We start from the raw sequence: 25,740 nt of genomic DNA on the forward strand, positions 1-25,740 counted from the left end.
TCCAAAGCATTTTTTCTTTTATTTCTTGCCAAATATTAAAAAAAAAACTATTGTGATATTCTATTTCTTGCTTTGTAAATCCATTCCATTTTGCATTGCTCATGCCTTTAAGAGGAAAGTTCCTTTGTAATATAACAATCAGTGCACTCTTTCCTTTAACTTCTTTATTAAGCTGGTTGCATAAAAGATATACATTCTCATATTGACAATGCTTGTCATGAACAAAAGCAACAAAAATAAGGCAATAGAAAGATGTGCTTCACATACAAACAATTATGTGGTAGTAGGAAATCTGGGCCTGTACAGCAAAAATATTAGGTAGCAAAATGTGAATAAGCCCTATATTCAGAAGACACCCAAATGTGTGAGCAAAGACAGCACACCCATAATAGAGCCCCCTTAGGTTCCCTGTTTATTATGTATAATTCCTTAATTATCCATTTGTGAAATAAGAATAACATTAAGAAACATGAGATCCAAATTGCATTCATTTTCACAATACCAATACTAAACTCAAAATAGCAACTTCATTGAATATAAATGTTAAATGTTTCAAAAGTAAAAGGCAACCTTCATTTTTTGTAACCCTATGAATAGAGTCTGCAAAAAAAGGTAGATTATTTTACTGTACTTACAAGGAGATGAGGCCTCAGCCTGCACTGAAGGAGTATGAGCAACAAAGGACAGCAAACAAATATCACTAGGAGTAATGCCCATACATATCAAAACATCTCGGTGAACCATGTTCTACTTATATAGCCAATCTATTAAATAACCAACACAATGGAAGCTTATACCTCATGCAAGAGAATTACTAAATTAACTATACATCTAATAGAAATTTCTAAACCCCACTCCCAAAACAACTTTAGTACACCTGTCAAGTACTGTAGGTCATTTAGAAAAACAGAAATAAAACATACATGCAGCCTTTGTATTAAAAATTTTTCATAACATATAAACAATGTTCAGATATAAACTGTGAACTAAATGTTTTTTCTAAATATGATTTACGTAATCAAGACTTTCTTAAACAAAGACAGGTCTTAGGAATATGATCTGTACAAACTTACAGTAGTGTATATTCCAATAGAGATTTTCTTCCTATTATGATATAACAATATAACTCTTTTCTCAGTGAAGATGTATGTTAAGGCTTAAGGTGTAAACACTTTGGAAGGCAAACAACTTAGTGAAGAAATTATTGTTCATTTAAAAATGTGTATCATCTCATAATAGGCCCCAGAATTTTCAAATTCACATGTGAGAATACATTTACATCTTAAATTTCTAGGAAAGGCACAAGCTTTATGTAAAAAAGCAGCAAAATTTTAAACCCACCAATTTATTGAAAAAGCCATTACTTTTATTAGAAACAAAAAATGCTTCTCAAGATGTTGGCAACAGGTCATAGTATAGACATCTATTTCAAACAGTGTACTGTACTTCTCCCTTCAATTATATTCCAGTTGGAGGAGGAATACCTCCTTGGCTATGGGAAGTAGAAGTATTTGAGGGACTGTGTAAGCTGGTCTCCTTGTACACAAACCATGCATTTCCTCCCCAAAGTATCATATTCAGAAAGCCAAAGATCTAAGAAAGAGAAAAATAAACATGAAAATCTAGTATATAATTAAAATTTCATAACTATCTTTGTTTTCCTGTAAATATTAAATATCTACAGGCTGTCTACCATTATTTCATTTAAAGTTTGAACTACACATAAAGTGGAATTAAAAAAGGAAGACTTTGCATTTCAATGCCAGATTTGGATACATAATGACTTATTCCCAATGAAATCTCTAAATTTGTAACATATAAAATCATGACTAAAAGATACCTTATTTTTGCATGCTCATTATTACAAGATGGGATTAAATTTGAGAAAAGTAACTAAAACCTTCCTTTTATTACTTTATATTTAGACTTCAGTGCTTCCAGGTGAAGAGGAACACAGGAATCCATGGTTCCTTCTTTGGGAGGGCTTTTACTTTTCTCCCATCTGAATGGTTATAAACATCCTTTGTGCATCTTTTCCTATTTCCCTACTTTATCCCCCTACCACCATCTCCCTTACTTCCACAGCTGCAGCCAGAAGAGAAAAGGAGTCACAGAAGAACTTTACTTCACATCCTGCATTAGTCAACCTAAAATAAATTAGCCTTCCTAGGTATAAATCTGAGAAGATTAAAGTCTCAGAGATGAACAAACTGAAGATACCCTATTTTCGGTTTTTTATAAATACAAGAATAATAGTGACTTATGAGGTAAGAGTGAGGTAAAAAGCTTGAGCACTATCATATTACTGAAGGCCAACTGCTTTCTATCTTTTTGTATATTTGGATATAAAAACAACATTTCTGAAACTGTCCATCTCAGATCACTGTCAATATATATATATAAAGACTTTTAGATTACAAAGTTATAAAACAGAAGTTTGATCAAATTGCTTTATAAGGCAGGACTGACTTTATCCACTGGAAAAATATTTTCCTGAAAAGACATGAGACCTCCCTAAAAATAATACCCTTGTTATATTAATAATGTATCTGTATTTGGATAAAATAACAGACAAAATAATATTGAAATTTAAATAGACCAAAATTTTAGGATTTTTTAAGGAACTCTAAAAGTATTTTTTCATACACCCAAAGCAAATCAGATTAGAGAAGGGGCTTGCTTTAAAGTCAGATCTGGTTCAAACCTTGGCTTTGCTAACTTACTAGTTGCATCACCTTGGGTGAATTAACATATGAGCTACGTCTTTTCCCAGTTGTAAAATGAAGACAGTAATACCACTTTCCACATTCCTCTCAGAATTGTTGGATAACTTAAATAAGATATGAGTGTAATGACCTTAGCACACAGCCTTAGTAAATGTTAGTGACTATTATTAGTGCCTTTTGGGTCAAAGTCTTGCCTAATCAATGTTAATGAAAAGAAAGACTCAACCATGATCTTGTTCAAACCTGTTTACAAGTAATAATTTTCTTTAAAAACTTTTTTTTGTTGTTATAAAGGTAAAGACTATATGATAACTAGGATTCTGATAAGGCTGGTAAAAATAAAATACATTCATCCAGAGATTTATTAAAAACTACTGTTTTCTTGAATCACTAATAAGGTTTTTCTAATAAGTGAAATAACATATTTTATAAACACTGCATACTTACCACAGATACATTTAGGGATCCCATACTAGTCACAGAGCCAAAATGACATATCACTCTCTGTTGATTACAAGGCAGAAGTTCCTGGACAATATTGCGACCGGTAGCTGTTTTAATATCTGTAAGAGCTTTAGCCCAGGCTGAAGTGCTCACCAACCACAAAAAAGTGGCAACAAGAGTAACAACAAAGTCCTAAAGCAAAAATAAGTATGAATTAATAATGAACAGTTAATTTAAAGATACTAAATTTCAAATCCATGATGAAGGAACTGAGATCACAATGAACCCTATGGTACTGAGAAATGGCCTTCATGACATACTTCATCAAAAAGGCCACAGTCAACAGAGCAAACACTGCTGTTTACTATTGCCAGCCCAGTGCCTGAGATACAACAGTAAACAAGACTTAGTTATCTCCTGAGGAGTCAGATTTTCACATGGAGAAATCAAAGTTTTACACAGCCCTCACCACAACTTATCTAAGCCTCTCCCTCTCAGGATCATATATTGGATCCTGTCATCACTAATAACTGTATACCTCCATCATCTCTGTTTTAATCACCCCCTCTCCAATATCACCTCTCTCTTTCTAGCTTACTCCCTCTGACACCCCAACCTCAAAAATCCTTTGACTTCACTGAGACCTACAATCTCATCTTATTTCCCTCTTTAATTTATATTCTGAGGTCATTCATTATAATCTCTTACATATACTCTCAATTCCCTTACCCTTCACCTGCTTCCTCATACTGCTCTGGCAAACCTCTAACTTTAGTTAAATCTACCTCTAATAATGAAATCGTGAAAAGCACACATCCTGGATAACTAGTCTCTTTTTAAATTCATGACCACAAAATTTTAAGAATACGCATTATATTAAGAAAGGGACAACAAAAAAAATCTCTCTCAAGACACCTTGTCACTATGTTTTCTAAGAAAGTGTTTGCCACTTATTACATTCCAAGAATAGGACTGAAGTTTTTAATATTTTGGATAATCTTTTACTGAACTAATAAGATAAAGAAAAAAATTTATTTTCCTTAATCTATTCTGCTGGGGAACTAGAATTCTGTCAACGAGTACTGGCTACAAAGGTCTAAGTAACACTTTTTTAAAGTCTGCATTTGGATAGTGTAAAGTATAAGTTCCACCTCATTTGGTCTTCCTTTAAATTAACAACCAAAGTGGGAACAATATAAAATTTGTATCTTTTAATGTTATGTATTCTAAGCATTCAGATATGCTCAAGACTATGAGTTCTTACATATCTGCAGCAAAAATCTTTCCAAGCTCAGAAATGGGTTTTGGAGCTTATCACAAAATTGTTTTGTTTTTTAAATAAATCTGGTTAGTTTTAAATTACTTTTGCCAACGAACTTTTAGTTATTTATGTCGAATAAATACCAGTGGTCATGTATGAGATATAGAAACTGTGATATATATAGCTTGTCCACCGCGTCAAGATGGCACTGAATAAACGTCTTGTAATTAGAGAACCAAAACAATGACTAATTTTACAAGCATGGTGGTACAATGTATTTGCATTTTGCATTTGAGCTCCCCACTGCTACTGGCCCTCTTAAAAAATGTATATCAAAGAGAAAATAGAAACATTATAGCTTAAATATTTTGCACTGGGGGAGTACTCCCTTTCTTGCTGCTGTACTCTGCTGTACTTTGTGCTGCAGGTAAACATTTTCTAAGCACTTGCTAGAAATACAATGCCTTTTGAAGAACTAATAATTAGTATGAGGTTATCACATGTTAAACAAGTTCTCTCTGGGCTAAAGTTCATAGTTTTGACCAAGAGATGTCAAATCCTCTTAATTTTTAGGTTTCTTCCTTCCAAATTCCTAATTAAAAATACACTGTTTTTTTCTGATTATGCTCTTTATGTCCACGTCGTTGATGGCTTAAGGCATGACATTCTTGTATTTCAAAAGCAGGTACTTTTCTGAAAATGATGCACGAAGTAATCTTAGGGTGAGGGGAAGTGGGAGAAATGTGGGCCTCTGAAGACAGTCTGTGCGATTCAGGACTCCAGTTAGTTGTGGAGTTATGCAATGCACAACCTGCCTGTGACAGCCCTAGTACTACCAATAAGTTAGGATATGACTCATAACAGGTCTTTATGATTTGGGACACCCTATCTTTGTTTAGTTTCACTTTATGCTATTTCCGACCCTCCACATGGCCTAGAACCCTTACGCTCCTCCTACTTACCATAAAAAAGTGCTACATTTACTTAAAAACTGAAGTTGATTTTTAAATGACACAGTTGAAATTCTCCTAGAAATACCTTAGCAGAGAATTGAGAACATTGATAAAAGAGCATACCCTCATTAACAAATAGCACTTAAAAAAAAAAAATCCATGTCGTATTTGGCTATAGTTAAAAATTTAGTTATCACACAAAAAATTTTTTTACATTTATACAGTTAAATTAAAAGTAGAATCCAAAATTTAATTTAGAGGCTGGACTTTTACAAATAAGAAGTATCCACCATACATTATACCAACAAAAAAACCACTTACGGAACTAATTCTGGATTATTCCTCTATATGACCACTAATTGATTACTCTGAGGTGAAAAGTTACTTTTGACGCTCTGAATGATACAACTAGATCAGTTTTATAGTTTTATTAGACAGAAAAACCCTCTACAAAAATAGACCTGAATGCTGCTTTAAAAAGTGTCATATTTTTAGGGCTTCCCTGATGGCACAGGGGTTAAGAATCCACCTGCCAATGCAGGGGACACGCGTTCGGGCCCTGGTTCGGGAAGATCCCACAAGCTGCGGAGCAACGAAGCCCGTGTGCCACAACTACTGAGCCTGTGCTCTAGAGCCCGCGTACCACAACTACTGAGCTTGTATGCCATGACTACTGAAGCCCGCGTGCCTAGAGCCCGTGCTCCGCAAGAGGAGAAGCCACTGCAATGAGAAGCCTGCGCACCGCAAGGAAGAGTAGCCCCCGCTCACCACAACTAAAGAAAGCCCACGTGCAGCAACAAAGACCCAAGGCAGTCAAAATAAATAAACTAATTAATTAATTAATTTTTCTTAAAGTGTCATATTTTTAAAGCTTACTAATCAAAATACAAGAAATAAAAAGCTCATTGCTAGATTTAACTTAAATTTGTTGGGATAATGACAAACTGGCAAGAAATGTCTTCATTCGGAATTTAAACTATAAAGAATTTTAACAAAATATAATAACTATATGATCACCATAGTTTTTTTAAAATAAGTCTTGTAAAGTTCACAGAAGTTATAAATTACTGATACATAATTTCTGTTGATTAGGCACTGCAAAGTAAAAAAGTTGATGTCGGGGCTTCCCTGGTGGCGCAGTGGTTGAGAATCTGCCTGCCAATATAGGGGACACGGGTTTGAGCCCTGGTCCAGGAATATCCCACATGCCACAGAGCAACTAAGCCCGTGCGCCACAACTACTGAAGACTGCGCACCTAGAGCCCGTGCTCCACAACAAGAGAAGCCACCGCAATAAGAAGCCCGCGCACCACAACAAAGAGTAGCCCCTGCTCGCAACTAAAGAAAGCCCGCACGCAGCAACAAAGACCCAATGCAGCCAAAAATAAAATAAATTAAAAAAAAAAGGTGATGTCTATCTTTTTGAAAGGCACATAACAACCAAGAAATATTTTATGAAAATGTCAGGTTTGAGAATTTCTTCTCAGATATATGAAATGGAATAAATATGAAGGGTAAAATATTGTTTTATTCCTTACTTACCATCTGCATTCTTATGATCCAGGCAGCAAAAATTAAAAATAAGTAAATAAATAAAACCTGTTATTTAATAATTTGGCCTACCCTTTCAAGTAACTTCACAAATAATAAGCAGATGTCAGTGGTCAGTGTTTTCTCAGGATATAAATGACCCGTATCACGAAAACACCTCTGTTGTCCCTTCAAGTCAGTAACACTAATACTGACTTTGTAGTTATTCTTTGGTAGTGGAGGTCCAGTTTAAAACCACAGCTTATCTCTGGATTGGCCACCAATAATCCAGGGCAATTTTACTAACTAAGTCTCAGAGATTATTTTTATATCTAGCTCAGTAGACCCTGAAGCCAAAAAAGGTATCAGGACTTCAAATCCAAATCCTTTGTTGCCATTTTAAAGATTCAAAATTAGCTCATGAATGCCACTAATGCCAAATTTTATAATTCTTATAGAATTACCTGGGTCAGATTGTAAATTAAAGAATATAAGAACACAGACCAGGAGTCAGCAAACTTTTCCTGAAAAGGGCTAGACAGTGAATATTTTTGATCTCTGTCACAATGACTTAACTCTGACACTATAGCATGAAAGCAGTCATAGACTATCTGTAAATTATTTGGGTATAGTTCTGTTCCAAAAACCCTTTATTTGAAAAAAAAAAACCGAAAACAGTGAGTCAGATTTAACTTGTGTTCCATAGTTTGTGGATTTCTGATATAGACTATTAAGTTGTATTAAGGCATAAAGGGGGTCTCTTTGAGAAGAGAGAAAAAAGATAAGAAATAGGAACACAGTTATGGGACTACTAGCATGGTCAGCAATTCTTCGAATCAAAGGCATTAATTTCTACTTAATTTCTCTGCTACTTGCAACCTAATATGCTCTATCACATATTTGAGTTCTTTCCAGGTTAAAACAGAGTTAGAAACAAACAAAAAAACCTCTGTACTCTAGAGAGTACAGAGAAAGTGCTGCAAACAGGCTACAAGAATTGGGTTAAACATGACAAGGAGAGCAAGCTCAACCTCTTGGCAAGCACAGGTCAAAACACAATGAAACTTGGTTTATGCCAAGAACTTTTTTTTCCAGTGTAAGAAAATCCATATTTAAATTCAAATATAATGTATACTTATATCTTATATAAATTATTTTTTTATAAAAAGAAAGTGATTACTTACAATCATGGGAAGTTTTCGACTATCACGATACAGGTTCATGTAACCAACATAGAGCAGAAGAGCAGCAATGCAGTACAGGAAGACAAAGACTGCAAAAGTAACATAGAATTCTGCAGCAGAAGAGTAATCTCCAATAAGGACATGACTTTTCCAATCTACATCACACACATTTACACCTTGAGGTGTCTGAAATGATGCTTCATTCAACCTATTAAAAAAAAAAGTCTCAAATAAATTTATGAATTACTTGGACTCTTCCAACAGAGACAGAAATACATCTTCTGTATTTCTAATACAGAAGTATTAGAAAGGCAGAATATTGAAATAACATTTCACAAAAATACTCCCCAAATATATTAAAACATTCTTTTAAAAAAATGAAAAATTCAAATATTTAAGTAAATTAAAATTTTCATAAGAAATGTACATAAATCATAAATTATACCTCATAATTGGTTATGATAGACTGAATATAGACTGAATTAAACACTTTCACACCCAGATACTATCTTACTGTAATAAAAACTTAGCAGATTAACAGCGTTGTTACAAAATGGTTTACAATTTGAGACATGATATTCCATTCTAGGAGGGAGAGTCTGTGTTACTAGCACCAGGAGAATCAGTTGTAATGATTCACATTTTAACTCTGCATTAATTAGCTGCTAACTCCACCAAGTCTTTAATTTTCCCTATCCATAAATTACAAAAGCACTTATCACCAAAGAGGCTGTAACTGTTCCTTGTAATGGAATTTTATAAGAGAAGGATTGAGAGATGGAGAGGAAATGACTGATTACCAAGCACTTGCTATTTGACATATCTTTAATGTAAGATTTTATTTAATCATCAAAGCAACCTTAGAAGATTTAAATTTATTGAACAGAAAAATTGAGTCCTGGAGAGGTCAAGTAAGTAGTTAGTAAGTGGAAGAGGATTCACACCCTGACTTAAACACAGGACACACCTAATAAACCTTTTAATGAATACTGAGGTCAAACAGAACTTACAAACAAAATAGTCATAAAATAAATATTCAGAAAATAAAGTTTTATGCTAGTGAAAGAAACACAAGGAGCTCTTCACTTTATATAAATACATGTCTTAAAGCTATATAATGCACATTATTATTTAGTAATTGCAAATACATGAGAAATTTGGATTTTTCATAAGTTGTGTTTGCTTCCACAACATGGCCTCTCAAACTAAGGTGATAGAGCAAGCTTGTTTTGTTCTGAAATTTCCAGTCCACTGTGGCATGATAGAATAAAAGTGTCAAGGCAACATCATATGAAAGTTTCTTAATGCTTACTGTCATTTTCTGTATTTATTTCATCACAGTCCAGGAAAATAGTCTGCAGACAGATACTGGTCCCACGCACCACACTTTCAATAGCAATGATCACTACTTACAAATGAGCATGCAACTAAAAAATTTCTACCCCCCAAGATCAGTAAGTTGTTGGAAATTTTAATGAGTCAAAAAGAGTTGTTAAACCATAAAAACAAACAAATAACTCACCTGAATGGATAACCAAAAGTAGCTGTAATCGTTTTATTGTCAGATTTATTAGTTAGACAAGCCACTTGAATTTCTGTTTTGCCCTTAAAACCTCCACAGGTGGCAAAAGCAAAGATAGAAGCAATCTACACAAAGTGAGACCAAAAAAGAAAAGAAGCATTACTGTACCCAAACATAGGTCATTAAAATTTTAAATATAGTGATTATTAAAAATTGGCTCGCTAACATTCTTAGAATTCTTATTTACAAATTAAGATTGTACAAATTATTTAAAAATTTATTTGTAACTCTCAACAAATATGATTTTATTTTCCCCTGAGTATAACATAGAAACTGGTATAACAGCCCATATAACAATACATTTTAACACACCATTGTAAAGCAATTATACTCCAATAAAGAAGTTAAAAAAAAATACATTTGCTCAAATTACAGTGTACCCACTAAATATTAGTATGAAATTCAGAGGAAGTCTTATTTATTAGTATCAAAATCAAAAGGGGGTAAATTGGAGGTATTTTATTTGGAACCTAAGGGTAACTACAAGCAAAGAAGAGATCTTATTTCATGAGCTTATAAGCCTCACTTGTGGGTATTTCAAGGTCTCAAAAAGTAGTTGGAAATTTGTTTTCCTGGTCATAAATATGCTTAAAGAAATGTAATGGTGTTTTCTCAAATTCTATTCAAACAGGAAAAAAACTGAAAGCATCCTAAATATTGACAGGGAATCAAATATACTGTAATTCAATTCCACAAGGGAACATTATGCAGTCATTAAAATGTTGGGAAATATCTAACGATAAAGAAAATGGTTCAATACATATAAAGTTTGTTTAAGCAATGCGTTGTGCATGAGTCTACATCTATGCATACACACACAACAAAAATTAAAAAGTCTATGCATTAAAATTTTAAGTGGTCACCTCTGAACAGAAGACAAAAGATAATTCCTTTTTCTATTTGTATCTTACGAATTTTCTACAAAACAAAACAAACAAAAAGCCCAGAAACAGTGTAGTGACCAAGAGCTCAATCCTTCAGCAAATGCTGATGGCTCTATTTATAAAATATATTTGGAATTTGATCACTTTTTACCACCACCATCACAACATCCTAATCAAAACTATCACCTCTTGCCTGAATTATATGGTGACAGCCTTTGAAACTGATGCTCCCTACTTCTGTCCCTGCCCCTGCTTCAGTCTACTGTCAACACATCAGCCAGCGTCATCTTTTAAAAATATAAGGCAGAAGGGCTTCCCTGGTGGCGCAGTGGTTGAGAGTCCGCCTGCTGATGCAGGGGACACGGGTTCGTGCCCTGTTCCAGGAAGATTCCACATGCCGCGGAGCGGCTGGGCCCATGAGCCATGGACGCTGAGCCTGCACGTCCAGAGCCTGTGCTCCGCAACGGGAGAGGCCACAACAGTGAGAGGCCCGCGTACCGCAAAAAAAAAAATAATAAAAAAAAAAAAATATATATATATGGCAGAAAACTTTATTGTCTGCTCAAAACTCTCCAATGGCTTCTGAGTTCTCTCCAAATAAAATCAATGTTCATATAATGGTCTACAAGATCCTTTCCTCCTTTAACATTTCTCATCTCACGTTGCTACTTTTTCCCCTGCCAAATCTCTTTACTATTCATTAAAGACATGGGATAAACTCCTTCAGAACCTTTACACTGAACTATTCCCTCTGCCTGGAACACATGGCTAACTTCCTACTTCACAGCTTCCTGTTCCAATGTGACCTTATCACAGAGCCCAGGCCTTTCCCTAACCTCACTATGTTAAATAACAGTGCCCCTCCCACCCCACACTATCTATTCTCTTTATTTGTACTGCTCTATTTTTCCTCCATTGTAATTACCAGTGCCTGACAGTACTTCATTATTTGTTTGCCCACTTTTCTCTAGGATGTAAACTCAAAGAGGGCAGGAACTTTGTTTTGCTCAAGGTCACAGACATCCAGCAAATAGATACAATTCAGTACAGGTCTGGTATCAAAGCCTATACTGTTGAACACTGATATAATGCCCCTCATGGATTCATCCAGGACCTTGAATCAGGCCATAATCAGGATCATAACCATCCACGAAATTTTTTTTCCATGAAGAAGAGATATATGAAAAGGAATCTGGTTATAGATATGAAGAGTTTGGTATAATGTCAGCACATAGTTTGGAATCTTCAGTTAAAAGAGTTAAAAAATAAAGAAAGAAGAATAGATACCCTCTTAGCATAAATGTGCATGAATACACAGAGTGAAAACAGAAGGCCAGGAAATGAGTCTTGGGTATGTACCCACGTTTAGAATTAGAAAAAAGAAACAGGATACACAAATTGAATCAATGGAATAAAGAGGCCAGAAACAGATCTGTGCGTATAGACAAATTATAGCTAACAGAGCTGGCATTGTAGGGCACTAAGGAAAAGAGAATGGTGGTTTTAAAGATGTCACCACAAACTCCTTGATACTCCTCCCCTCAAGAGGTGGAGATTAATTTTCCCCCCTTAAATGTGGATAGGACACAGTGACTTGCTTCTAGTGAACAGAATATGGTAGAAGGACTGGGATGTCCTTTCTGAGGTAAGGTAATAGAGATTACAGCTTCTGTCTTCATTTCTCACTCCCTTGAATCACCTGCTCTGGGGGAAGCCAGCTGCCATGTTGGGAGGATACTCAGGCAACTCACAGACTCATGTGGTAAGGAACTGAGGACTACCATCAACCATGTGAGGGACCTTGAAAGTATACTGTCTGAGGCTTGCCAACAGTCATATTAGTTAACTAGAGGGGGGCGTGAGATGACTGCAACCCCAGCCAACCTCCTGGGAGACCCTGAGCTGCAACAACTCAGCTAAGCCACTGCCAGATTCCTGACCCACAGAAACTGTGAGATGATAAACTGTCTATAGTTTTAAGTGCTAAGCTTGGGGTAATTTGTTATTTGAAATCGATAACTAACACAAGGAAGGACGGTCCAGATGGGCTAAAGTCTTAACTGTAAAAAGTAAGTCTAAAAATTATGAAGACAACATAAAAGAAAACTTGTGATCACAAAGAAGGGAAGAATTTCTTAAGAAAAAAAAAAAGCTAACCATAGAGTAAATTCAACTACAGAAAAAGAGGGTTTTTTAAAAATCAAGTCAGCTTCTGAATGTAAAACAAGCTATAAACTAGGAGAAAGTATTTGCGATAATGTCACAAACGATTAGTATCTATGTTTACAGACCTAACAGAGACTCTTGCTCATGCGTACTACATCATGTGCACAAGAATGTTCACAGTAACATTGTTTATAATATCAAAATATGGGGAGGGGAAGCAACAGGAAAGTAGATAAACTATATTGATATACAGTACTTACAATGGGAAGTTACATAGCAATGAAAATGTACAAACTACAGCTACCTACTTCAACAAGGATGAATTGTAGAAACCTAACGCTGAGTGGGAAAGAAAAAAAGTTGCCTAAGACTACACAGGGGGTATTCCCTGGTGGCGCAGTGGTTAAGAATCCACCTGCCAATGCAGGGGACACGGGTTTGAGCCCTGGTCCGGGGAGATCCCACATGCCGCGGAGCAACTAAGCCCGTGCACCACAACTACGGAGCCTGCACTCTAGAGTTCACGAGCCTCAACTACTGAGTCCACGTGCCACAACTACTGAAGCCCGCGTGCCACAACTACTGAAGCCCGCGCGCCTAGAGCCCGAGCTCTGCAACAAGAGAAGCCACGCAATGAGAAGCCTGCGCACCGCAATGAAAGAGTAGCCCCTCCTCGCTGCAACTAGAGAATGCCTGCGCACAGCAATGAAGATCCAATGCAGCCCAAAATAAATAAATAAATAAATTTCTATTAAAAAAAAAAGAATTAAAAAAAAAAGATTACACAGGGTATAATGCCATTCTTTTAAAAGCTCTGTTTACTTGTCTACATCACTCCTGCCACTGTCTTTGTTCAGGCCCGCACCATTTTTCCCTGGGACTAAACCAACAGACTCCTCCTTTCACTTTTAAACTCATTCCCAACACCGTTCATCTTTTACTGTGGGCTTTAGAGCTGCAGTGTCCAGTAAGGTGCCATAAGCCACATGTGGCCACTGAGCACTTTAAAAATGGCTAGTCTGAAATGAGATGGCTGTAAGTGTAAAATATACCATAGTTTATGAAGACTTAGTATGAAAAAAGAATGTAAAATATCTCATCAATAATTGTTTATATTACTTGTTGAAACAATAATATTTTGGATATACTGGGTTAAGTAAAATGTATTATTAAAATTAATTTCACCTGTTTCTTTTCACTCTTTTAATGTGGCTAGTAAGATGCTTAAAGTTACTGTATGGCTGGCATTTGTAGTTTGCACTGTGTTTCTATCAGACAGAGCTGTTTAGAGTGATGTCACACTGATATGAAATAAAAATCTGGTCATGTCACCCCCCTGTTTGAAGAGATTTCCTCAATGGCTTTCCAGATCTTTTTAGGCCCAAACTTCTTTTTTTTTTTTAAGAAGATGTTGGGGGTAGGAGTTTATTAGTTAATTTTTTTTTTTTTTTTTTGCTGTGTTGGGTCTTCATTTCTGTGCGAGGGCTTTCTCTAGTTGGGGCAAGTGGGGGCCGCCCTTCATCGCGGTGCGCGGGCCTCTCACTATCGCAGCCTCTCTTGTTGCGGAGCACAGGCTCCAGACGCGCAGGCTCAGTAGTTGTGGCACACGGGCCTAGTTGCTCCGCAGCATGTGGGATCCTCCCAGACCATGGCTCGAACCCGTGTCCCCTGCATTAGCAGGCAGATTCTCAACCACCGCGCCACCAGGGAAGTCCATAGGCCCAAACTTCTTAATTTGGCATAAGAGGCAGGGCTGAGGTAGCCTCAACTTTATCCTTCTAGATTTATACGCTATACTCCCTGCCAGGTCCTGTACAACTCTGTCACACTGCACTATATACTGTACTTACTGTTCCTGAAACACACCAAGTATTTATGTCTTGGATACGCGTGTTTATTCTGCCAAGATTCCCCACCTCTGCCCCCACCCTAGTTCTCCAACAAGCTCATCCTTTAAGGTCCTGCCCAGTTCCTTGTGGTGGTACTGTTCTGTCTCCTGGGCTGAATAGATGGACTTGAGTTCACTACTTCTATTATAGGCATTTTTCTTGTGTATCTTGCCTTATTAGAAAAACAAAACAAAACAAAAACCCAAAAGCAAAAATGATAAAAACTAGTTTCCCATTTAATACAAAAATTAGTATATAAATGGCACACTGTACCACAGCTTATTGCTTTTAAGACTACTGCTTTTATCTCTCCCTTGGCAGACTGTCATGTCTTTGCATTTGCTTTTATTCAGGATTTTCAGTGCCTACCTAGTAGGCCTGACATACACCAAATGCTCACTAAATAACTGCTTAATTAAAGGAAAAAAAATCAATTGCCAATAATGTACAAATAAAACCATATTTCAAGTCTTAAATACTCATTATTTCAAGCTTGTCTTTTTGTTATGAGGATAAATAAATGTCATGTTTGCCATTTTGGTCTTTATCTTATGGGAAAAAAGGGATAAGGTACACACTTTTTACTAAATGAAGTACAAACAATCTGAGAGTAAACTATCCAACCATCTCACCTCTCCCTATATTGCACTAGTACTCTGATTTCGATCAGAAGTTATATACTGGCAGCCCATGGGTGAAACCTGGCCAGAAGATAGATTGTGGTTTTCCCAGTATTCATGAAAAATGTGAATTTGTTGTCAATATTTTCATATCAGCATGCTGCACATAAAAATTTGGATTTCCTGTGTGGGTGTGGATAAAGATATGCCAGTATCAGACCTATATCCCCATAAAGCAACAATCACATGGAAATGCATGACAGATGACACCTAAGACAGGGTATGTGCTTTCCAGACTGCTGTCACTCTCTATTGTCTCTACAACCCTCAGAATGCGTGTTAGTTACCAGTAATCAATGAACTTCCACTATTCTTTTTTCTCCCAAACACTTGTTTCACTCATTTACTTTATGAGGGGTTCCTAGCAGCACTTCCGTTTGTACTTCTAGTCTAAAATGAGGTGTTCTAGTATGCTGATTTATATTTCCTTGCCACTTATGAAACTAATTCCCCCTTCTCTCTCTATCCCATAAAGAATGACTGAAACTGCTGATATGAAATTCCACCTGTACAGTAACTAGTAAGAATCCAGGGACAGGATGACAGCAAGCTTCTATTCAGGTCAAAAAGTTCCATATTCATTATGACAGTCTCAAGTTCTACTTATCTCTCTGCCCACTGGACCCACATTAGTGACACAAGACATGCCTCACTAATTTAGATATCTAGAATATCTATATTCTGTATCTAATATCTGGTCCTCTAGAATACTACTCTCTAAAATAGACTGGAGTACTCATCTAACTGGTGTACAAGAAGAAAATATGCCTATTTATATCTACTTTTAGACTTAAACAAGGAAATAAAGCTTTATTAAAATTAACATACTGCTGAAACCCATGCTGGGTCTGTATGTCAGAGAGTCAGATGTCGGGGCAGTATGCTGGTATCCTGAAGGTAAGGAAGTCCTATAACAGGGAAGGACAGACAGTGACACCTTCACCTATTCTTCCACTTTTAGAGTTCATTTAATAATGTGAGTGTGCCTGGCTAAGTGTCTTTATGGAATAAATTATTTACTTTTAACCAAACTAACCTTCACAAAATGGACTGGTGGCTTAAAAATGTCTTCACAGGGGCTTCCCTGGTGGCGCAGTGGTTGAGAGTCCACCTGCAGATGCAGGGGACACGGGTTCATGCCCCGGTCCGGGAAGATCCCACATGCCGCGGAGCGGCCAGGCCCATGAGCCATGGCTGCTGAGCCTGCGCGTCCGGAGCCTGTGCTCCACAACAGAAGAGGCCACAACAGTGAGAGGCCCACGTACCGCCAAAAAAAAAAAAAAAAAAAAGTCTTTACAGAAACTACTGAGTGATAATACAAAACCTCATGTCCAAAAGAGAAAGTAGAAGCATTAATACCCTCTATGAGCTGCATTCATGAGTCACATTACCAGGTAAAAACAGATTCTACTTAATCAGATCAGAAGTTGGCAAAAAAAAAAGAAAAAAAAGAAGAAAGAAAAAGAGAAAAAGAAATTATTAGACAAATATCTGAAATAAGGATTTTTTAAAATTTGAAATATGAATGAAATTTACCCTGAGTGTATATAAATAATATGCCTTAAGATAATGACATAGTAAAACATGCATCTAAATTATAGATGCATACTAGGGCTTTGTGTATAAAATCTTACAATGACAGAGTCAGCCAGAGTTCCTAGTTCCTATTCTCAGACCCTGCTCAGCTCACAGAGGGTTCTACTGGGGAACACTGGTACTCATCTAATTTATGGGTATCTTTCACGTTTCTAGTTGCAGGGTCCTCACTGCTATTTAATTTCATGATTAATCTGTTCAGGAAAATGATGTAATTGAAATCTTCAGAAATATTAATAGATCGAAAAGTATATTGTATATGAGGGTTTATGTGCCAAATCAAATGCATGCTGTTTTACTAAATCAAATGATCATTCAGTACTTAAATGAACTATCATAGCATGTTTGCCTTTACAATCAGTCAGATTAGAATGCCTAGAGCCAAGGTATTGATTTTTCTAAATCAAAGTCTGAAGCATTTACCAAAGATATTCATTTTAAAAAACATTTTGTTATTGACGTTAATATTTCAGTTTACTCCCACTGTGCACTGAGCAGTGAAGTCAGTTTCAAAGTTCTTCAATTTCACTCTTCTATTATTTCCCTCTGCTTGGAAAGTACAATCATAGAAAGCTCTAAATAGCCTTCTAGTACAGTTCCAAAACCCTTAAGAATTTGGATCATGAGAAGTAAACTTGAGTTCCTGCTGAAATAAATAGCTAGAAGATTTTTGCTAGCTCAATTATTACTGTTGAAAACATCTTTATGTCACCTTTATTCTTAAACAATTGTTAACCTGAGTATGGAACTAGAAATCTCTGAGGAACCTAAATATACTTATTTTAAAATCATTTCAGACAGTTCTATTATTTTTATGTCTTTTGGAGTGAATCAATATTCTGATTGTTGATCTGGATGGCTATCTTGAAGTGAGTCTGTCACTTCACAGAAAACTGATAGTATTTGTTGCCACTGATATAATTTGAGCTTTTAAGCAAACATTAGTTTTCTTCATGTATTTTTTTTAGGATATTTGATGTAAGCTCAACTTGAGAGTATGTTATTCCCCGCTTCCCCATCCTGGTCTAGTGGTTTTATAAGTCATCTCCCTCCCAGTAGTTTTTTGGTCATTTCTACCAGGCCTTCTTAATCCCCTACTCCAGCGGTCCCCAAGCTTTTTGGCACCAGGGACCAGTTTCGTGGCAGACAATTTTTCCCTGGACGGGGGTGGTGTGTGTGTGGGGGTGGGATGATGGCTCAGGTGGCAATGCAAGCGACAGGGAGTGGAAGATGAAGCTTCGCTCGCCCGCCCACCGCTCACCTCCTGCTGGGGTTGGGGACCCCTGCCCTACTCCACAAATACCTTATCCTATAATGGGACCGCAAACTACCAACATAGGAGAATATTGCAGTTAACACAAATCCAGACCTTAAGCAGGTAGGTTGATTCAGGTCTTTGTTAGGGGGCCATTTCTCTCTCTCTCTACTTCTTTAAGTACTCCACTCCATGGAAGTTATAAAGCCAAACAATAGGTTGAAGCTTTTTCTCAGATTTATTTCCCAGATCCGGGAACAGTCCTTCTCCCACCCATATTTCCATTCCATTGCTGGTCGCCAATGATGTTTATCCTGTATTAGAAAAGCAATTCTCAATGTGTGGTCTGTGGACCCCAGGGAATACCCAAGACTCTTTCAAGGAGTCCATGAGGTCAAAAATATTTTTACAATATTATTACAACATTTTTTGCTTTTTATACTACATTGACATTTGCGCTGATTTGCGCAAAAGCATTGGTGGGTAAAACTGCTGGGCTTTAGTAAGAATCAGCAAAAGCATCAAACTGTTATTTCACTGCCATGCATTTGCAGTTAAAGAAAAAAAGCCAGTTTTACTTAAGAATGCCTTCGATGAAGCAGAAAAATTGTTATTTTTATTAAATCCTGACATTTGAGTCTTCTTAATATTCTGTGTGATGAAGTAGGATGTGCAAATACTTTTATTACTGAAAAGACAACCTACAGACTGGGAGAAAATATTTGCAAATGATGCAACCGACAAGGGCTTAATTTCCAAAATATACAAACAGCTCATACAACAAAACAACAAACAACCCAATCAAAAAATGGGCAGAAGACCTAAATAGACACTTCTCCAAAGAAGACATACAGATGGCTGATAGGCACATGACAAGATGCTCAAGCTAATTATCAGGGAACCTCAAATCAAAAGGACAATGACGTATCACCTCACACCAGTCAGAACAACAGTCATCAAAAAGTCTACAAATAATAAATGCTGGGGAGGATGTGGAGAAAAGGGAACCCTCCTACATTGTTGTGGGAATGTAGACTGGTGCAGCCACTATAGAAAACAGTATGGAGGTTCCTTAAAAAACTAAAAATAGGGCTTCCCTGGTGGCGCAGTGTTTGGGAATCTACCTGCCAATGCAGGGGACGCGGGTTTGTGCCCCGGTCCGGGAGGATCCCACATGCTGCGGAGCGGCTGGGCCCGTGGGCCACGGCTGCTGACCCTGCGCGTCTGGAGCCTGTGCTCCGCAGCAGGAGAGGCCGCGACGGTGAGAGGCCCGCGGAAAAAAAAAAACAAAAACTAAAAATAGAGTTGCCATATGATCTAGCAAATCCACTCCGAACAAAAAACCCCACTTTTACGGCATACCTAAATACAATGGTGGTCTGCAGGGAAAGCATTTAAACAACTGAGTTCTTTGCTGAACTAGTCACTTTTTTCGTTAAATACTATTTTTACTTGAAAAAATAAGTAATAAACAAAATATAGGTATTCAGACTTGCATATTTGTCAGATCTTTTTCTTGAAAAAGATGAGGCTTTCACTTCAAGGAAAACCAGCAGCATTTGTTGCCATTGATGTAATCAAACTTTCAAGTGATTAATTATCGTTATTTAAAAAAAAAATTTTTTTTAATGTCTCAGCTTAAATTTCTAACATGGTAAGTATCAATTGATACAACCCCATAAACAAAAGCTCTTTGAGGCACTCAATATTTAGGAGTATAAAGGGGTTCTCAGACCAAAGTGTTTTGAGAACCACTGTATTAAAGCACTGCTGTTATCTTAATTTTCCCTATAATGTTTTATAAGAGATTGCTATTTGTATGTGTGAAGTGAGTGTGTATGTGTATATATGTACATTCTAAAACCACTGACAACACACACACACACACATATATATATATATATATATATATATATATATATATATATATATATATAGTCTATGAAAAAAACATCTAGTATATCCCATGAGAGGGTTCAAGGCAAACACTAAGAGGATTCCGGGTAGAAGAAACAGAGAGCAAAGGCATAGTGGTAAGTCAGTAAGTCTATTACAAGTTTTACATGTATATAGAGTCCTGGTAGGCACAAAATGCCATTTGAAATCCTTTTTTCCCTTTCTACAATAGGGGAAAAAAGTGAACACAAATGGCAAGGTTAAGAGAAAGGTAAGTTTCTTAAAAGGTAGTCTGTGCCATAGACAGCCTAAAAATTTAAGTATTAAGCAAATGGATGAAAAAAATATCGTTCTGAGTATGCCTCATCCCCTATACTCTGTAATATCATTTGTATTTTCTAGGCTGCTCCTCTGTGCTATGTTATAACCACAAAATTAGAATAAAACATGGTCCCTGTTTGTAAAAATCCTATAATCTACTTGGGATGACTAAACTTTTAGAGTATTTTAGATAAACTAGTACGTATTTCTGAAAGTTTGTTTTTTAAACAAATTGATATATGTAATGCTCAAACGGTTATGGGTTTTCTTTCTCATCGTTTTTCACACTAATTTTCCTGGATAATAATTTACCCCAAAGTAATGTTTTTAAATGTTCTTTTGAATTTGCTCATTAATTATAAGTATAAAATCAGAAAAAAATTCAAACTTGATAAATGAATCAAGAAAACCCTACTTGTTTTTAACTCCTCCTAAGATCCTGTTATAAACATGCATGTAACAAGAAAAAAATTACTTCAGGTACCTTATGTTTTTGTTTCTTAAGCCTGAAATTTTGGGTAATCTCTTCATTAATTTATTAAAAGACCAATCAGAAACACAAAGGTAAGTTACTGAAAAGACTAAGAACAGACTGTTTGAGTCCAGGATGTAGTAATCACAATCATGGGATCTGAGTACATTACTTAATTTCTCTAAGCCTCAGTAACATGGAGATGACAACGGTAACATGTAATATAGAGATAACAACCCTCATAGGTTGTCAGAAAATTAAATGAGAAAATACAGGTAAAGCCCTAGAACATATATTGAACTCAATAAATATCTCCTGTTAACACTGAGAGTAAACTTGGCCAGCACAAAAATATTCATAATTCTAAAATTCAACTTAATTAGTCTGTAATTCCTTTATATACTCCCAAACAGTATCTCTTCCACAATTTTGTGTGTGTAGAATTAGGAAAGCATATTACTTAGACTTATTTAGAGCTAAACATTTGACCAGTGTTCACCCTAAGTAGCAAAAAAGTCCAAAACACAGTGTTCAATATTAAAAGGAGATAGTCATTTTAATGAAAAACTTTAATCTAAATACTAGTGATAACTGACTACAAAGTAAGATCCAAATTAAAATTTACTAGAAAAATATTAAATAATTGAAAAAGCTGCTTTGATAACATTAACCCTTGCCTTTTACTTCCATGTTCAACTCCTACACATGGGGCATCTAATCTCACCTAAATTTTATCTTATTACCTTGACAGGCTGCTAAAAGCAGGAAAACACGCAAACAAATGAAAAGTCTACAATAACCATTTCTAAAGTTTAAAATATGTAAACGAGAACTTAGTGATCTTGAAGGACCGGAAGATATGTTAGTCATATAGGGCTCAAATTGTATCCACTGTCTGGATCTAGTCTTCCTAGAAACATAGCATTTCAGTTCTGAAGAACCTACTAAGACCTGTTCAAATACATTATCATTAGTCACATATTTATAACTCAGTCATTCCAACAGCCCTGTGAAGTATTGCTATTCCCATATAAGTACAACAAAAATTCAACCTTTACTGAGTACTTATTACACAAACAGAACTAAGGCAATGTCACTGCCAGGCACTGTAACTAAGGGCCAGAAGTAGATTAAAGTAGATTCATATATATATATATATATATAGAGAGAGAGAGAGAGAGAGAGAGAGAGAGAGAGAGGCATGGTGGCTACAGTTCAGAAGCAAAATAGAAATGCTTCTGCTTTGGTGACTGTATTTTTATTTTGTCAATAAATATTTACTGGGTACTTGCCTTCAAGTCTATGAGGCCTTCATATTTGTGACCCCTTGAAAGTTACATATTATCAGGTTATATCTTAGTCTAACATCTTCTAGAACATTGCTAAAGGTAAGCTGATTTGGGGAATTATTCTTCTAGTTATATGGATAGTAAGCAGCCTTTATCTAAATTTTAGATTTGTTTGTAAATGTATTTATTGACTATTTTTAGAGGTAATCTCAATCAACACCTTATGAAACTTGACCAATTCATTCAAAACACATTTAAAAATTCCTACTATGAGCCTTTCTCCTCTAGAGCCTTGTCTTATGCCTCTCTGCCTCTGTTTTAGACCTTCTATTCACAAGTCTCTTCTCTACAGCGCACACACACATTCACTCATTCCCATCTTTAAAATAGGTTACCACCCAATCTCTCCCATCTTCACAGTCAAATAGTGGTTTACTCTCATTGTCTTCTCTTTCTTACCATACATCCATTCAGCCTACTACCATCTGGTTTCTGATTTTACCGAAACTGCTCTTACTAAAGCCTCTTGATTACCCAAATCAAGGGATGCATTTTAGTAATTATTTTTCTTAACCTATTGCACCTAATATTGCTGAGTACTCTCTTCTTGAAATATCTCTAATAGTGATGCTAAGATGTTATTTCTCTCCAACTTCCTAACAATACCTTTTTCCTTTGCTGCCAAATACCTGCTGAATCTCCAGTCCATACTTGTCTTCTAAACTCTAGATCCATGTATCTAACTGCCTACAGGATACCTCCACTTATATGCTTTAAAGAGACCACAAACTCAATCATTCAAAACTTACTGACCTTCCACCAAACATCTGCTGCTTCTCCTTAGTGATCTGTCTTAGACAGATGTGCCACTACTAATCCGAGTCAGAAATATGGCAGTCATCTTACAGCCCTCTCTTTTCTTCACCCTACAAATATATTCAAATTTCTAAACCTCTCTTTTCTAGTCCCACTGCGATTAGTTTTAGGCCTTCATTATGTTTCAAATAACAGATTTCCCTTTCTTCAATTATGACCGTTCCTCTCCAATTCATTCCGCACACTGCTGACAAAATAAAAACTTCTAAAAGGCAAATATAATTATATTATTCACTTGTTTATTTACTCTTGAATGAGTGAATCCACCCTACACGGTAGGAATTCTGGGCTTAGATGGAAGCTGTACGATAAACAACCCCAAATTCTGTACCTGCACATATGCATTTTCTTAAGGAACGGGCCCAGATTATCAAAGGTTAACCCAAAGGATTAAGAACCACTGGCCCATAGGATAAACTCCAAACTATTCTGCAAGCCCTTTGAAACCTTTCAGAATCATCTCAAACCACACCCTCCCTCCCGGTATACGTTCCAGTCAACCCCAATTACTTTTAAATTCACAAATAGGGTTATGCTGCTTCAACTTTTCACACCACTGAACGTAAGATTCTCTTTGCCTGGAAAGCCACTCCCCAACCATTCCCCAAGTGAACAAGTACTCATCCTTCAAGTGTTCTTTCATCTGAAATTCTCTCTAGCACCTCCAAGCAATCGATTTCTCCTTCCTTTCACCTACTACACTTTGCCTATACCTTTATTATAGTATTGGCCATATGGCATATTCATATTTGTTTTCATGTTTTTCTTATTAGGTCATGAGGAAAAGACCATGTTTTATTCACATGGTCTAGTGCTAGTGCTTAGCTCAGCACCTGTATATAATACACATTCAAATATTTGAATAAATATTCTCTACACCATGAACAACGAATACTCTTTTCATAAAAGATTCTCTTGTGTGATAGTAAGTTGTTCAAACTGAAAGTAATATTTCCTTAAGCTTAAAACGGACATTTTTCAAAATATGTCAGACCTATGATCACTAATAAACTTATCACTGTTTTAAAATATTAAGAAAAAAATTAAGTCTACATTTAAAAAAACTGACGAATAATATAAGCATAAATATAAACAACTGCCTCTTCATTTATTTAAGTGAAATTTTAAGTTAATTATAAATTTAATTATAATCCTCAATGATATTAAACTACTAGGTATAAAAGACTTTTTCTTAAACCTGATATTTGATTAGCTCAGTTAAATGTGTTTTTCATCCTGCAATTTAAAATTTTTATATACTCAAATAAGAATCTTCTTTATATTTAAATCTGGGCTTAGGCTTAACAGAACCCTAAATATATACATTTAGGTGTCTTTAAAGTAAACATTTGTGTGAAATTAGCACTATTTCAGCTTTCAGAAAACACCAAGTAAAACTTTGGGGGAAACGTAGGAACCCTTGGGTGCAGGAAGGAAATCAGGACTGAGCACCCATTAGAGAATGTGAGCTTCTGTGTTACTTTTAAAAACATCCTCGTAGGTTATTTAAAACAGAAAATCCTAAGTTCTTACTCTTCACCACTTTATCACTAACATACGGGGTTGAAGAGTTACGGATGTAAATGCTGCTGGCTAAACAAGCAACTTGCCTGCACGCTGGACAGATGCCAGCTGCCTATTAATACAGGCCTGAAAACCACCACTGGAATATGTCCTAGGCCACGAACTCCGAAGGCACTGTGCAGTGCCTGGTGTATTCACCAACTCCTCCAAAGTGACTGATCATCACCAAGGTCGAAGTAATAAATCTGCTTTGATGCTAATGACTGAGAGTGTTCCCAGGGAAGGACTAAGAGCTGACTGCAGGATGTTGCTGGGAAATACCTAAAACAAACTGGATGGCGATTCCTAACTTGTGTTTCAGTCGACCGGACTAACAACGCATTTTGCTTAGACCTTCTCCCCTACTCCGCCCACCCCCGCCCGCTTCCCTGACCCACAGTTTATTTTTATCCATTTTTAACTTGGGGCCAATCTTAAAAGCAAATTAAGACCCGAGAGCTCGTCAGATCACTTAGGGAAGGCACACCAGCTTTCGACGGAGCGCGGCCTCCAGTCCGCACGGGGCAGAAATGCACGGGCTCTACCGGAGGCGCAGAGGCAGCGCCGGCCGGGGTGCTACTCCGGCCCGCCGGGTTTCGGTTAGACCGCAAGAGGAAGTTTTCTCTTCCCTTGCGGAAAGCAGTGAAGCCAAAGAGAAATTTAAACCACCACTCCCCGAGGGATACCCAGAGGTGAGCTTCGGTGTGGCAGGGCGGCTCCGCCTGGGACGGAGGCAGCCGAGGGACCCGTGATTCGACGCCGACCGCGGCGTCCCCGCCCCGCGCAGGCCCAGGCCGCGGCCTCCTGTCCCCTCCCCGCGCTTCCAGTCCCGTCCGGTCCCGTCTCGGGGACAACGGCGGCTTCGCTCCCCCGCGCGGAGCGAGCCGCACCCCGTCTCCCGGAGCCCCCAGCCGCCCCGCCGAGGACGCCGGCCGGGCCGGAACCGGAGCGGGAACGGCGGCGCGATTCCCCGTCCGGGGGTCGCAGGCTGTACTCACCCACTCGAGGACCTTGATGAAGCCGAGCGGCTCCTTGAGCGGGTTGAGGTTGAGCTGGAAGGAGGACATCCTCTGAGGGAAGGAGGGAAAGAGAATCAGGACAGCGGGGCGGAAGAGGAGGGGGACCGACAAGACAGAACTGCCCTGCCGCGAGAAAGGGCAAGCGGGGAGGGCT

At 37.2% G+C, this 25,740-nt stretch overlaps 1 protein-coding gene across 4 annotated transcripts; it reads right to left on the reverse strand.

Moving 5' to 3' along the window:
- SYPL1 (synaptophysin like 1) lies at positions 1–25,740 on the reverse strand. 4 transcript variants are annotated; one of them, XM_033439119.2, is made up of 6 exons: positions 25,566–25,734; positions 10,207–10,299; positions 9,621–9,745; positions 8,099–8,306; positions 3,174–3,362; positions 1–1,593 (listed from the first exon to the last, which is right to left on the reverse strand). In XM_033439119.2, the coding sequence occupies exons 1-6, from the start codon at positions 25,632–25,634 to the stop codon at positions 1,459–1,461; spliced, it is 819 nt and encodes a 272-aa protein (XP_033295010.2). In that variant the 5' UTR covers positions 25,635–25,734; the 3' UTR covers positions 1–1,458. The 4 variants fall into 4 exon arrangements, with proteins under 4 accessions (XP_033295010.2, XP_033295018.2, XP_033295014.1 ...); XM_033439127.2 differs by having other exon boundaries at positions 10,207–10,267; positions 25,566–25,700; XM_033439123.2 differs by lacking the exon at positions 10,207–10,299 and having other exon boundaries at positions 25,566–25,740.

The sequence above is a fragment of the Orcinus orca genome, chromosome 9 (assembly GCF_937001465.1).
Source record: "Orcinus orca chromosome 9, mOrcOrc1.1, whole genome shotgun sequence".
In the NCBI taxonomy this organism is placed as follows: Eukaryota; Metazoa; Chordata; class Mammalia; order Artiodactyla; family Delphinidae; genus Orcinus; species Orcinus orca.